General features: G+C 41.5%; 1 protein-coding gene and 1 long non-coding RNA gene across 3 annotated transcripts in view; both read left to right on the top strand.

Annotated features, from left to right (window-relative positions):
- The first annotated feature begins 5694 nt into the window (after positions 1-5694).
- Positions 5695-12454, top strand: part of SLCO3A1 (solute carrier organic anion transporter family member 3A1) — a 355744-nt gene continuing 348984 nt past the window's right edge. Inside the window, exon 1 of one of the 2 annotated variants that reach the window (XM_069098525.1) lies at positions 5695-6149. In XM_069098525.1, coding sequence (XP_068954626.1) covers positions 5958-6149 — 192 coding nt within the window. In that variant the 5' untranslated portion in view covers positions 5695-5957. The remainder of the gene's footprint in view (positions 6150-12454) is intronic. The other variant, XM_069098526.1, reaches the window with a different exon arrangement.
- LOC138169241 (uncharacterized) overlaps positions 6160-12454 on the top strand; it is a 19499-nt gene continuing 13204 nt past the window's right edge. Inside the window, exon 1 of the long non-coding RNA XR_011170303.1 lies at positions 6160-6705. This is a non-coding gene — a long non-coding RNA (uncharacterized lncRNA). The remainder of the gene's footprint in view (positions 6706-12454) is intronic.

Here is a 12454-nt window from a genome sequence, read left to right as displayed (position 1 = left end):
TTTTATGGTTCAGGGACTTGATGTAATTAATATAATGTCATTTGAGAATAGAAACATTTGCAGAGCCTTTTCTTTGGTAGATAGGGAACCCCTCTTTCATTTGGGCTCTATGCAAGACACTCTCAATGATACTGTCAAACATCTTAGGTGTGCATAAGCTATCAATGCTTCATTTTGTGCTGATACTGTATCTTTAAGGGAAATTTTCTTTGTGGTCCCATCATAGAATCTTGTTGAATCATTAAGCTAAGTGAGTGAGGGGAGGATATCTGAATCATCAGAAAAACTGCATTGGTCCTTCATAAATTATATTATTGCTACCCCCTTTTCCTCCTCCCTGCATATGGCACTGGAAGAACACAAAAAATGTGCTTACAAAAAAAACAAAAAACGCTGTCCTCCTCCTCCCCTAAAAAACTAATTTGCATGTAAATAAAAAAAAAAACCCCAGCTAAACAGAAAAGGAAATCAGGATATGTTAAATTCCTTTTAGACCTTGCATTTGATTGTCATTAAGCCTACTGCCTGATTTCCTTCAGGCTTATTTTGCTTTCTTTTAGATTCCAGGCACATGATTACTTTCATGGCTGGTTACTAGTAATTACAAGGAAAATCTATAATCCTAGTCTTAACCCCAAACATACTACCTGAGAAATAAAAAGTTCCCTTTCCCTGGAGACATGTCTCTTCATGTCTATACAAACTGAAAAACTAAAGAGACATATACACTTTCCTTTATGATTACAGACAAAAGGCAGTATGGTACAATACTAGTAGAGAGAAGTCTGTCCTTTGTATGCAAAATATGAGATTCCTACTAACTAGAATATAGATAACTTGGGTACAATTCCCCTTAAGGTCCCTAGTAAATGTTTGAGCATGGATAATCAGATAATCTTTCAGTGTCCTAGGCTATAAATTATAGGCCACTTTGCACATCTATATTAGTGGGGGGAGTTTCCACACCAAGAAAATAACAATTTGCCATCCTCCCACCAAGACAACATAAATTTACAGTCAATCTTCCATATTGTTTCTCTAGCCAACTTCATTTTTAATCAATACTTTGATGTTCATGTCCCATACTTAATTTGGTGTTTCCTATAATGCTCTTCTGTTCTCGGTCTAGTTTGAGACTTCATTCATTGGGTTATTAAATATTACAGAGACATTAAGCACTTTCTAAAGATAGCTCATTGAAAAGAAGGTTGCCCTTATTCCCAGCAGTCCCTGTGATAGAGAATAGACATCAAGTTAAATGCTTGATAAAATGGGGGAGGAAGGAGTAGAGAAGGGAACGAATCTTCACTTTTTAGTCCAACTACTATAACTTCAAAATCACTATCCTATTAAATGTACTATCTGTCTAATGAGTTAAGGACTCAGTCTAGGGTGGCATGCTAAAACCTGGAGTCACAAAGACTGATCAGATACCACCTCTGACACTAATTATGTGACATGGGCTTAATTTAACACTAACCTCTCTGAGCCTCAGTCTTCTTATCTGTAAAATGAGACTAATAATGCCTGTATTACTTAGAAATGATATATCACCTGTATTGGTGATATTGATTCTGCCCTTTGAGGTTTATAATAATATATATTATTTCTTTTGATTCTCTCAACAACCCTAGGTACTATAGGTTTATTGTCCTGTTTTACAGATTAGGAAATTGTTACCCAGAGAACTCAAGTAATTTGCCTAAGGTCACATAACTACTGTCAGAGACAGCAATGGTCAGGCTCCATGTCTAACACTCCACCATACTGCTATCCACAGATTGCCCTAGGAGTCAGACACTTTTCTGTTTCTCTAAGGAGATAAATTATACCTTCCCCCTCCTGTGGACCCTAAATGATTTTCTTTCTTTGAGAAATAATATCCAGAGTTATCAGAGAGTTGTCATTTCCAAGCAGATCATAAACTAGAGATTAGGGGATTTCTGGATAGCAAAAAATTTCCTTTGTTGATATCCTCCTTCTAGGAGGCCTCTGATATCTTTACTTTGTTCCCTCCTGGAGCCAGTCACTACTAATTCTTCTGGTAACAAGTCAAAACTTCTAGGGTCTCTAGGATGATTTGGTGTACCAAATCTACCCACATCTGAATTAACTATCTCTATACCCAGCACAGCCTTAATATGTAGTCTCAGATAATTGTAAAGACTGATTTTAATCTTTATAGTTACCAGGCTGATCAGGAATACATCTTCCATTTTTAACATTGTTGCTATGAAACGAATAGCCCTCAGTAATATTACTTCACCTAAAGTGAAACGTTTAATTATGGAAGCAAAATGCAATGTGTTTATATATGGAACCAATGTTTTGGGAATACTATGAGACAAATATCTAGCAATTAAGGAAAAGAAATACCTGAGATTAATAGCTCCTAGTCACTAGGGTATGAATGAGAGCTGGTCAAGTATCTGAGGAATGTATGGATGAGAAGTATATAATGGATATAGAAATGGACTGAAAGAAAATGGGGGGGGGGTGTGGAATAGAGTGGAATAAGCATTTATATAATACTTATCATGTGCCAGGAAATGCATACTAAGTGCTTTACAAATACCTCCTTTAATCCTTATAACAACCTACCTGTGAGGTAGGTGCTGTTTTCATTCTTCTTTTTCAGCTGAGGAAATTGAAGGAGACAGGTTGAGTTACTTGTACAGGGTCACAGAGCTCATAAGTTTATAAGCCTGAATTTGAACTTAGGTCTTTCTGACTCTAGGCTCAGCACTTGATCCACTGTGCCATCTAGCTGCCTAGAGCTACCAAAAAGATATTACTGAAAATTTAGACTATAAGGGAGAAAGCAAGGAGGGAGAGGAGGAGGAATTGTGTATGTGGGTGGGATGGGGAGAAGAGTCAATAAATCATGACTCCAAAATTATGAATGTAGGGTACTGGTGGAGGATAGGGGTGTCTGTCATTGATAAGAATTGGAGAAAATTGGAATGGCCAATTATTTTTGTTATTATTATTATTTACCACATTTAGTGCCAGGGAGAATATCCAAAGAAGTTAGGGAAATTTTGTCTTTCAAAGGGATGTTGTGAACTTGAATGAGATCATGTCTGTAAAGTGGTCTGGGCCTCTTAGGGGAAAAAATAGCTACAGTGTATATTATTTTATAATTTTTATATAATGGCAATAATCCTTAATCATATCCCCCCATTCTCCCCTCACCCATTCATACCCGATAAGTTTCAATAATAAAATTTGAGACAAGTACTTTCGAAGAAAGTACATATGTAGTTAATTACTGTTCAGCTTTCAAATTTATTCCTGTAATAAAAAAGTATTAAGCTTCTGCAAATGACAGTGGATCACTTTCAAAAGTTTTTTTTATAAAGACTTTTTTTTTATCAGAAGGTTGTGACTAAGTGCCCTGAAATCATAGGTTTAGAATTGAAAACAACCTTGCAGGTCATCAATTCTATTATTATTATTTATTATATAGTTATAATTAGCATTCATATAGTACTTTAAGGTTTGCAAACCACTTTTACATATATCAACATATTTGAACCTCGCAACAACTTTGTGACATAGGTTCTATTATTATCTTTGTTTTACAGATGAGGAAACTGAGGCACAAAAAGGTTAAGTGACTTGCACAGGATCACATAGTCGGTGAATATCTGAGTCAGTATTCCATCTCAGGTCTTTCTGACTCCAAGTCCCAGGTTTTATTCACTGAATTACCTAGCTCCTTTCATTTATGGACCAATAAGACCAGGACCAGAAAGAGAGAGAAGTAATCCGCAATTTCTATACCAGAAGGAGGTGACAGAAAGAGAATAAAGTAAGTTCACTCAGGGCTTTCCTAAGAGGAGGGCATGTGTCCTAACACTAATAGGTTTTCAACCTCTTGAAAGGGAGGAAGCTGTCCAGGAACAAGGCACAGCAGGAATGGGCACTACAAAAAGTCTAGCAAAAATTGCCTCCTAGAATATGTAGAAGAGTGGAGAGAAGGAAACATCGATGGCACAGAGTGCCATTGGTATAGCTTTTATCATTGCAGACTTGAGAGTGAGCAGTAAATGGAAGGGAGGGGGAGATAGAAGGACCCCTGGGAAGGCAAGAGTCTAGTCATTCTTTCCAGGTTATGGCACTGAAGATAAATTAAGTGACTTTGCCATGGTTATTACCCAGGTAGAACCAGGAACTGGACCCAACTTGTCTTACTCCAGCCCTCTAACCCCTTTACAACACTACCTCTCAGAATCAGTCAGAATTAGCAAGGGATAAAGAGTCAGTATCAGTTTAAGAGAGCTAGACACCCCTGCTCCTCTCCTTTAGGCACATGCACGGTTTTTATTCATCTTTTCCAAGGTGTGTTCCTGGAATTTGTGATCTTATTATAGTCAGTGCTTTGAGACCCAAAATCCTCGCTGGCACTCAGGATTATTTAAGAATTGGATGCCACAGGTTTCTCCAGCAGCAACAGTGTGGTGGGGCAGTCAGAGGTAATGGGTATTCAACTGCAACTTTTGGATAATGGCCTGTTCAGCTGATGTCAGAGTCGTTTCTGTCCTTAGATCCCTTTCCGTTTGTAATGAGGTGGTGAATGACCTGAAGAGAGACCGAATTGCCCCCTTGGCGGCAGCTGCCCACACGGCTGGAATGACTGGCAGCTACAGCAGCAAGAAGCAAATTAATCTAACTTCCCACACATTTCAGGTCCTTCCTCCTCTTTCTCTCAGAGACTGGTGACCTCGTAGAAGTCAGAGCCAGAGCTCCGGGCGGAGTGGGTGGAGTGGGGGGTGTTGCAGAAGGAATGGGCATTTCTCTCTTCTCCTGGCTAGAACTGTCTTTGCGCTGGAAGAACAATCAGAAAAGCCCTTTCTCCGCTCTCCCCGGCCCGGGGAAAGCTTCTACTGGTCCCTGCACTCTGGACAAAAACGGGACTCAGATTGGCCCCTGCCCCTGTTCTCTTTTTGAAGCACCACGGCTCCCAGTACTACCCTCTTGTGGGCACTACCTTCCTCCCTACCTCCCCCCATTTTCTCCCGTCCAGATTCCCTATCTCTACCCCGTTCAGGCACCTTTTACCCTGTTGCCCTACTGCCAGCCTTATTCCCACCCCCATTCCTAGTCCAGAAAACTAGCTGAAAACCTGGGTGTCCGCCAGTGCAGCAGACCCTCCCTTTTTCCCTGGGTGGCACCGCCCTTAGCCCCAGGGGCCCGGCACCCTCTGGCGCTCTCTGCCTCCCGCCACCAGCCGAGATTCCCACCGAGCTTCCTTCCCCAGGGCGCTGGCTGCGGCTGGGAACTGACTCCAAGGGGTACAGAGATTGGGGGAAAGAAGCGAGCCCAGGCACTGCCCAATCTAGGGGGTGGGGGGTGGGGGTGAAGAAGACTGAGAGAGATAGCTCCGGCGAGCAGAGGAGGAGGGAAGGAGGGAAAGGAGCAGCGGCCGTTCATCTGGAAGAGGAAAAAGAGGGAAGGAAAGGAAAAGAGAAGAGAAAGAACCGGGGCTGGTCATGGCAGTGGCAATAGCAGTAGCAGAAGCGGCGGCAGAGGCAGCGGCTGCAGCCCGCAGAAGAAGAGGCAGCAGCAGCAGCAGGCGGCGTGGGGAGCTCCCGCTGCACTCCCAGCCCCTGTGATTGGCACAGCCCAAGCTGGAGGAGGAGAGGAGAAGGAGGAGGAGGAGGTGGAGGAGGAGGAAGAGGAAGGGGGCGAGCGCAGCAGTAGAGGGAGGAGGAGAGGAGATTCAGCCTTCAACCTCTAAACACCCCAACAGATCTGGGCGGGAGGGAGAGAGAGAGAGAGAGAGAGAGAGAGAGAGAGAGAGAGAAGAGGAGGGTTGCTGCTCGCCTCCTGGGCGGAGACACACACACACACACACACACACACACACACACACACGAGCACACGCACGCACACACCACCTCAGCACCCAGATAGAGGGGGAGCGGGAAAGCGGCAGCGGAGGAGGAGGAAGGATGCAAGGGAAGAAGCCGAGCGGCTCTTCGGGCGGCGGTGGCAACGGGGGCAGGAGCGGCGAGCTGCAAGGGGATGAGGGGCAGAGGAACAAGAAGAAGAAAAAGAAGGTGTCCTGTTTCTCCAACATCAAGATCTTCCTGGTGTCCGAATGCGCTCTGATGCTGGCGCAGGGCACGGTGGGCGCTTACCTGGTGAGTCTCCATTGCCAACTACTCTCCGCCGGCCCCACTCCCCACCCCTTGCCTGGGTAACTGGCTCCCCACTTCCGAGGGAAGAATTAGGAAAGGGAAGCCTGGGCGCTCGCTTGTTAGCGGGCATGACCTCGGCTTGGCATTAAGGTTAGCAAGTGGTGCAGAGGAGGAGGCAGAGGGTTGCCATGGTTGGGGAGATGCCGGGCAGCTCAAACTGCTGAAGTATCTCCAGAAAACAGCAGGGACAGAGAATGCTGAGGGACTCTGTGTTTCAGTGTGGGGCAGGGGTACCAGACTAGATGGAGAGTCGGGGATGGACCATTTCCTAGCCAGTTTCTAATCTTGCCTGCCGGAGACCCCATGTAGAGAAAAGCATGTGATTTTTAGGTTACCTACACACAGAGAGATGTCTATTTGCTTTAGCTGTCCTTTACTTCCTAGTCAACTAAAATAGCTCCATTATACAATATTTTCTCCAGGTGCTTAACCTTCCACCAATTGTTTGGGAATTCAACAGTCTAGTGAAAATGCAATGTCTGAGTCAAAAGATATGTAGGTAATTTCTTTTTTTTTTTCCTTTATCCCTGCCAAGAGCCATCTTCAACGGTTTAAGATAAAGTTACAAGTACCTGAGGGGCAGCTTCAAGTTTCTATACTTTTGTGTTGCCTGCCCATTCTTAGAGGTGAATTCCCTACTGCCATCTGCTTTTGACTTCAGTGTGGTTGCAACATTGTAGCCAGAGACAGGCATATGTGGCACTCTTCATTTGTACCAGAAAGAAGATTTTTAATACTTAAAAGGCATGTCATTGTGTTTCTGAGGAAACCGCTTGCCTGTTGTAAATGACTCAGCACTGTCAAATACCCACTTTCTCCCTCTTTTTTGCCTGTCCTCAGATTAGCTATAAACTTAGGCTCTAGAGGGATGCCTTCTTAGGATTCAGTTAGATAGACTTAACAAGACTAGAAAACCACAGTATAAAATTCTTACCTGACCAATGACCAGAAAATGGAATCAATTGCTACAGACTTTTAGCTTTATTGAGCAATTATGAAGCTAGAATTGGAGTGGAGTTCCTTTGGTTTGTATTATTAACCCAGTGATAGAAAATTGTCAACTCAGGAGATTTCATTGTTCTCTTACATTAGATCAAGGTGAGTAACAGCTCCAGAGTGAATGCCACATATTCTCCACAAAATATTCTAGTTAGTAGATTTTGTTATTTGGGGAAGTACAAGTTATATGGAGACTTAGGTCTGAAAGACATTGTCTGATAGTTAGAAAGAGCTTCTTAAAACGAGCTCGACTCTTTGGGCAGTAGTATTTTGGGGCTTGAGATCTCTTGAAAATCAAATATTTCCATTATCCCACTTATTTCTTTGACTGAAATGAAAAGTCTTAGTCCTATCACTTTACATGCCATGTTCATTCCATGACATCTGCAATAACCTACTACTTAACCTACTCAATAACCAACTACTCTTCTGTTCAGTTTAGGTATTCATATCATGAAAACATCAAATGCCTTGTTTTACCCATAATTAAAGTACACTCTTACCCACAGGTTGTACAGTATATATTATACCTCAGTCATACATCTGGACGTGATTCATTTTGTATACTTTCATATATTTGCAGAACTACCATGGAGATCATTTCATTAAGAATTTAAGCCAATAAATTCATTTTAAAGTACATACATAAATGCAATGTTTATGTGGAAGAGATGTATGTGTAGTCATATGGTCTATTTATGCATAAATTAACATAGGAAACTGTATAATTACTCTACAGTTCTCTACATAGTGGGAAATAATGAGTGAATTAGAACATACTACCAGTACAACCCTTGGTCTAGTTGACTCAAACCATTTTCCCCCTGTAGGATTCATTATTCATCCATGACAAGCACAAGTAGTCTCTTGAACAGAACTAATGAAGATTATATCATTAAGTTTAGGCTGCAATCATCTAAGAGACTGGGGAGGTGGGGGAGTGGAGGAAGCTCAGTCTTATCAAGAAGAAAGAACAGCCAGTGAGTAAGTTGAGAGAGAATAAGCTCTGGGGTGGTATACCAAAATCAGCAGGTGGCAGAGAAACCATGGTAGATTTAAGCTAGAAGAAATCATGTTGACAATTCATTAGTTTGGTGCATTCCAAGTACCTCCAGGTTAGAATGTAACCAACTTGAGGTCTGGGCTGGAAATCAGGAAAACCTGAGTTCAAATCTGACCTCATATACTTACTAGTCATGTGACCCGGGGCAAATGACTTAATCTTTGTTTGCCTCGGTTTCCTCATCTGTAAAGTGGGGACAATAATAGCAACTACTTCTCAGGTTTGTTGTAAAAATCAAATGAGATAATATTTGTAAAAAGCACAATGTAGTGTCAGCTATATAGTAACTACTATATAATACTTATTATACACACACACACACACACACACACACACACACACACACACTCCCCACCCCAATTGAATGACTTGGTTCAGGGTAGGAATCACCTAAGATGTTTAATTCATGTTGATACCTTGGAATAACACAGTACAGAACTCAGGACTTTGCCTCACTCCTCCTCTTCTGATAACTTTCCTCTATTCAAAAATATGAGAAATTTCCAGGGTAGCAAAGTTCTCCCAGTGATATAGATAGATAACTCATTATTACTTAGTATGTGCTTGGGGCACTGAGAGATTATCTCTGGTCATTCAAATAGCATGTTTAGAAACACACTGGCTTTCTATCTACTATGCCTTTGCCTTGCTGCTTCTCCAATGAACTGCACTCAAGAATCAAGAGTTTGCCTGCTAGAGCTGACCAGATAAACTGCCTGTTTCATGGCTGTGCTCTACAATATAACTGACAAGTTTTCTGGTCATCTGTTACTCGGGAGGGAAAAACTACAACTTTTCCTTCTGTTTCATTTATTGTGTGAGGCTGTTCTGTGGATAATACATACATGCATAGATAAAAATAAAGTACTGAATATTCAGGCTGTCTTTAAAGAAGGCATATTTCCTCCTTTTGGTTCCTCAAAACCTTATCATCAGGAAACCTAAGAATCCCTATCCCTAGGTGCACACGGGATACCTATTTAGATCACCTATAATGATTCCACGTACAATCTCCATACACATACATATCTCCATGAGTGAGGCAAAGATGAAATAGTGTAGGATATACGATGCATATTAACCCATGGCATGCTGCCAAACTCTCCTCTGCCCAGATGTACATATAGAAAATGACTGTCTCATGTACACATTATGAAGAAGCCACACAAATGATCTGCATTGCCTGTTCAGTTTCAGAAGGGGGTGCAGGCTCCTTTTTTTCATAATCTTGAAATGTTCATGCTTTTTTTTTTTTGAGGGGTAAAATTTCATCTCACTATCTCTACACTCTGAAAATTAGACATTTCCACCTAGCTACATACTTGACACTAGTGGAATCTCTAGCTTTCAAGCTGCAATGCTTTCTTACCACACAACTCCAAAGAAGGAAGTTAACTTGAGGTTTCAGTGGTAACTTTGGAAAGCCAGACTTTTTTTTTCCTCTCTCCAGCAGAACCAGCCCTGATATTGAAACCCAAGAGAACCACTGCATGTTGAGAAGCCAGGGAATCCTTGCCAGCAATTCTAAAAGGCTAGAAGCAGCGTCTTTTAGGCTGAGTCTAGGGCCTTCCAGGGTAATGCAGTCATATAATCAGTCATGCTGGCCCGGCTCAGCAAGATTAAGATAAGGCTAATTTGGATACCTTGCCAAGCATTATGTCTCCCACTTCTGAAATTTTGTTAATTTAGGTGTTGTTTTGTTTTTTCATTTTTTTAAACTGGAAGTCAGCTTCAGACAAACCACCAGTCGGTGAGAAAGATGTTCATCACCTTATCACTCAAATTGCTGCCCAACCAGTTGTGAAATAATCATTTCGGCATAAGAGAGGAGCTCTGGGTTTCACAGTCATTGTGTGCAGAGCAGGGAATGCAATTTAATTTGTGTCTTCTTAGGTCTTTTGCTTAGGAGAGCTACAGTTTGAACTGACCTAGTTGCAAGGACACAACATCTGCTTACGTCTTGAGCTATTTGGAGAGGAGGCATAATATAGAGAATGCATTGAGCAATATAGTCATTATGTACACATTGATTGGATAGATTTTATAAAAAAAAAAAACCTATAGATAGAGTTGGGGCTTTGCTCTGTAGGGCAACCTTGTCCCTAGTAAATTAATGTTTTTTTTTCAAGTTATGGAAGAATAACTTGGGTTAGGATGTGCACAGGAAATTAAAACCCCTAGAGCCTCTTGGGTAACTGTGATTGGAGTTTACATGCAAAATACATTTTAATATTCCCTGGATGAACAATTTAAAGGGCTATTCTGGTGTCCCAGGCAGAGCTTTACCCAAGCAATTCCTATTAACTGTAGTTGGGAATTAGCCCCTTTAGTGTTTATGAAAAAAAAAAAAAAGGAAAAGGAGAGAGAAGAAGCATGACTACAAAATTATGAGACTAATTTTCATGTGTGGGTTGGAGAAATCAGTCTTGTTACTATTAGGCCTGAATGCTTAAGAGGCTTGTATTTGACATGCCCAGTGACACCCCTCCAGCTTTGTATTTTATAAAGAAGCATTACATTGACAATGATCTTTGCATGCAAAACCCAGAAATAGCTGGTCAAGAGAAACCATTTTCCCAGGTGGTTATGAAAATTAACATAGTAGTTAAAAAGGTTGCAATTTAATTATTTTTTAATTTCAATACACCCTGGTTACTTATAGTGACAAATTTGTAACCATTCATATAAACACTATATAACTCCAGTACAACTTGAAATTATCCCAGGTTTTACAAGTGCTTAATTAAGAAGTGTGTAGAAAAGAGTTTGTTTCTGGAAAGTGTCCCCAGAATGACAGCTTTGCCCGTTTGTTCTCCGTGCTCGAAAGTGAAAAGAACAAAAAAGTGATCATTCTTACATTTTACCAGAATCCTTTATCGAAGGGACGGCATTGAGACCAAGCAGGAGTGACATTGTCTAAGCATCTTCCCCTCATCACCTGAACTTCCTTTTTAATGTGAGGCAGCCCTGAGCCAGCTCTGCTCAGCCCTAAACTGTCACTTGGTGGGTTTCCAGCATTATTGGTACTTTCTCATTTGACTTTATAAAAAGCCATTAGAACACTGAGCAAAAGCAGCTTGAATGAGAGGGTTCCTCTCCATTTGCTTTACACACATAACAGCTACCTTTTTAGATGGTGCCACTTGTGTAGGAACTGAGATCTCTTAGATTAGATTGCAGATAAATAGGTGTCATATCGCAAAGAACACGGACAAAGTGCTGTATTTTGTGTGCCTGTGTGCGCGCCTTATCTCTCTCACTGGTGTGCCAAAGAAAATAGTCTTATTATAGTTTGCTGGCTAATAAGGTAAAGAAAGGGTTGGCATCATTCTCATGATGTATTCCAGGCCAAGGTGGGGAAGCAGGGGAAGTGAGTTGGGCTCATACAGTGCTGGTAGTTAATATTTGGAACTTTGAATTCTCCCACTTGTTTGTTTGGGAGGTTTTTTGTTTGTTTTTTGTCCTTTTGGAGAGGGGAAGCCAGGGCAATTGGGGTTAAGTGACTTGTCCAAGGTCACACAGCTAGTAAGTGTTAAGTGTATGAGGCCGGATTTGAACTCAGGTCTCCTGACTCTAGGGCTGGTGCAGTGAACCTACCTGCCCCAAATTTTCCCACTTGTGTCTGAGTGAGGCAGGGGTAGTGCAAAGGGGCTTGTTGATGCAATGTTGGCCTAGCCCCAGTCTGGGCACAAGAATGCCAGGCAGGATGGCTTTGGTATGTTACTCCCTGGCATTTATAATGAAGGTGGTCACCCTCCTGTTAGGGATGATAAATAAATCAGCAATAATAATTATGATCTGCATTTCCTCCTTGTCCCACACCTTCCTCTTAGTTTGCCTTAGTTGATTACTTCTCATAATAGGTCTATGAGATGGAATGAATAAAAGGAAAATATCACCCTTTGATTTTCTAGAAGAAAAAACTCAGACAAAAGTGAAATGATTTGCTTCTGTTTATATAAGTAAGATGATGATAAAGCTGAGAACAGAACCCTGAGTGTTATGGTTAGTAGATTATATAACCTTAGTTTCCTAAATATAAAGTTCAGCTCATTCATTCAAAAATGAGTTTTTAGAAGAGAGAGAGAGAGACAGAGACAGAGAGACAGAGAGACAGAGACAGAGAGACGGAGAGAGACAGAGAGACAGAGAGAGAGAGAGAGACAGAGAGAGAGAGACAGAGAGA

Source organism: Petaurus breviceps, unplaced genomic scaffold (genome assembly GCF_028583685.1).
Source record: "Petaurus breviceps papuanus isolate PSGF00001 unplaced genomic scaffold, PetGlider_PUasm1.0 37, whole genome shotgun sequence".
Classification (NCBI taxonomy): Eukaryota; Metazoa; Chordata; class Mammalia; order Diprotodontia; family Petauridae; genus Petaurus; species Petaurus breviceps.
This window is presented reverse-complemented; position numbering and strand designations above follow the sequence as displayed.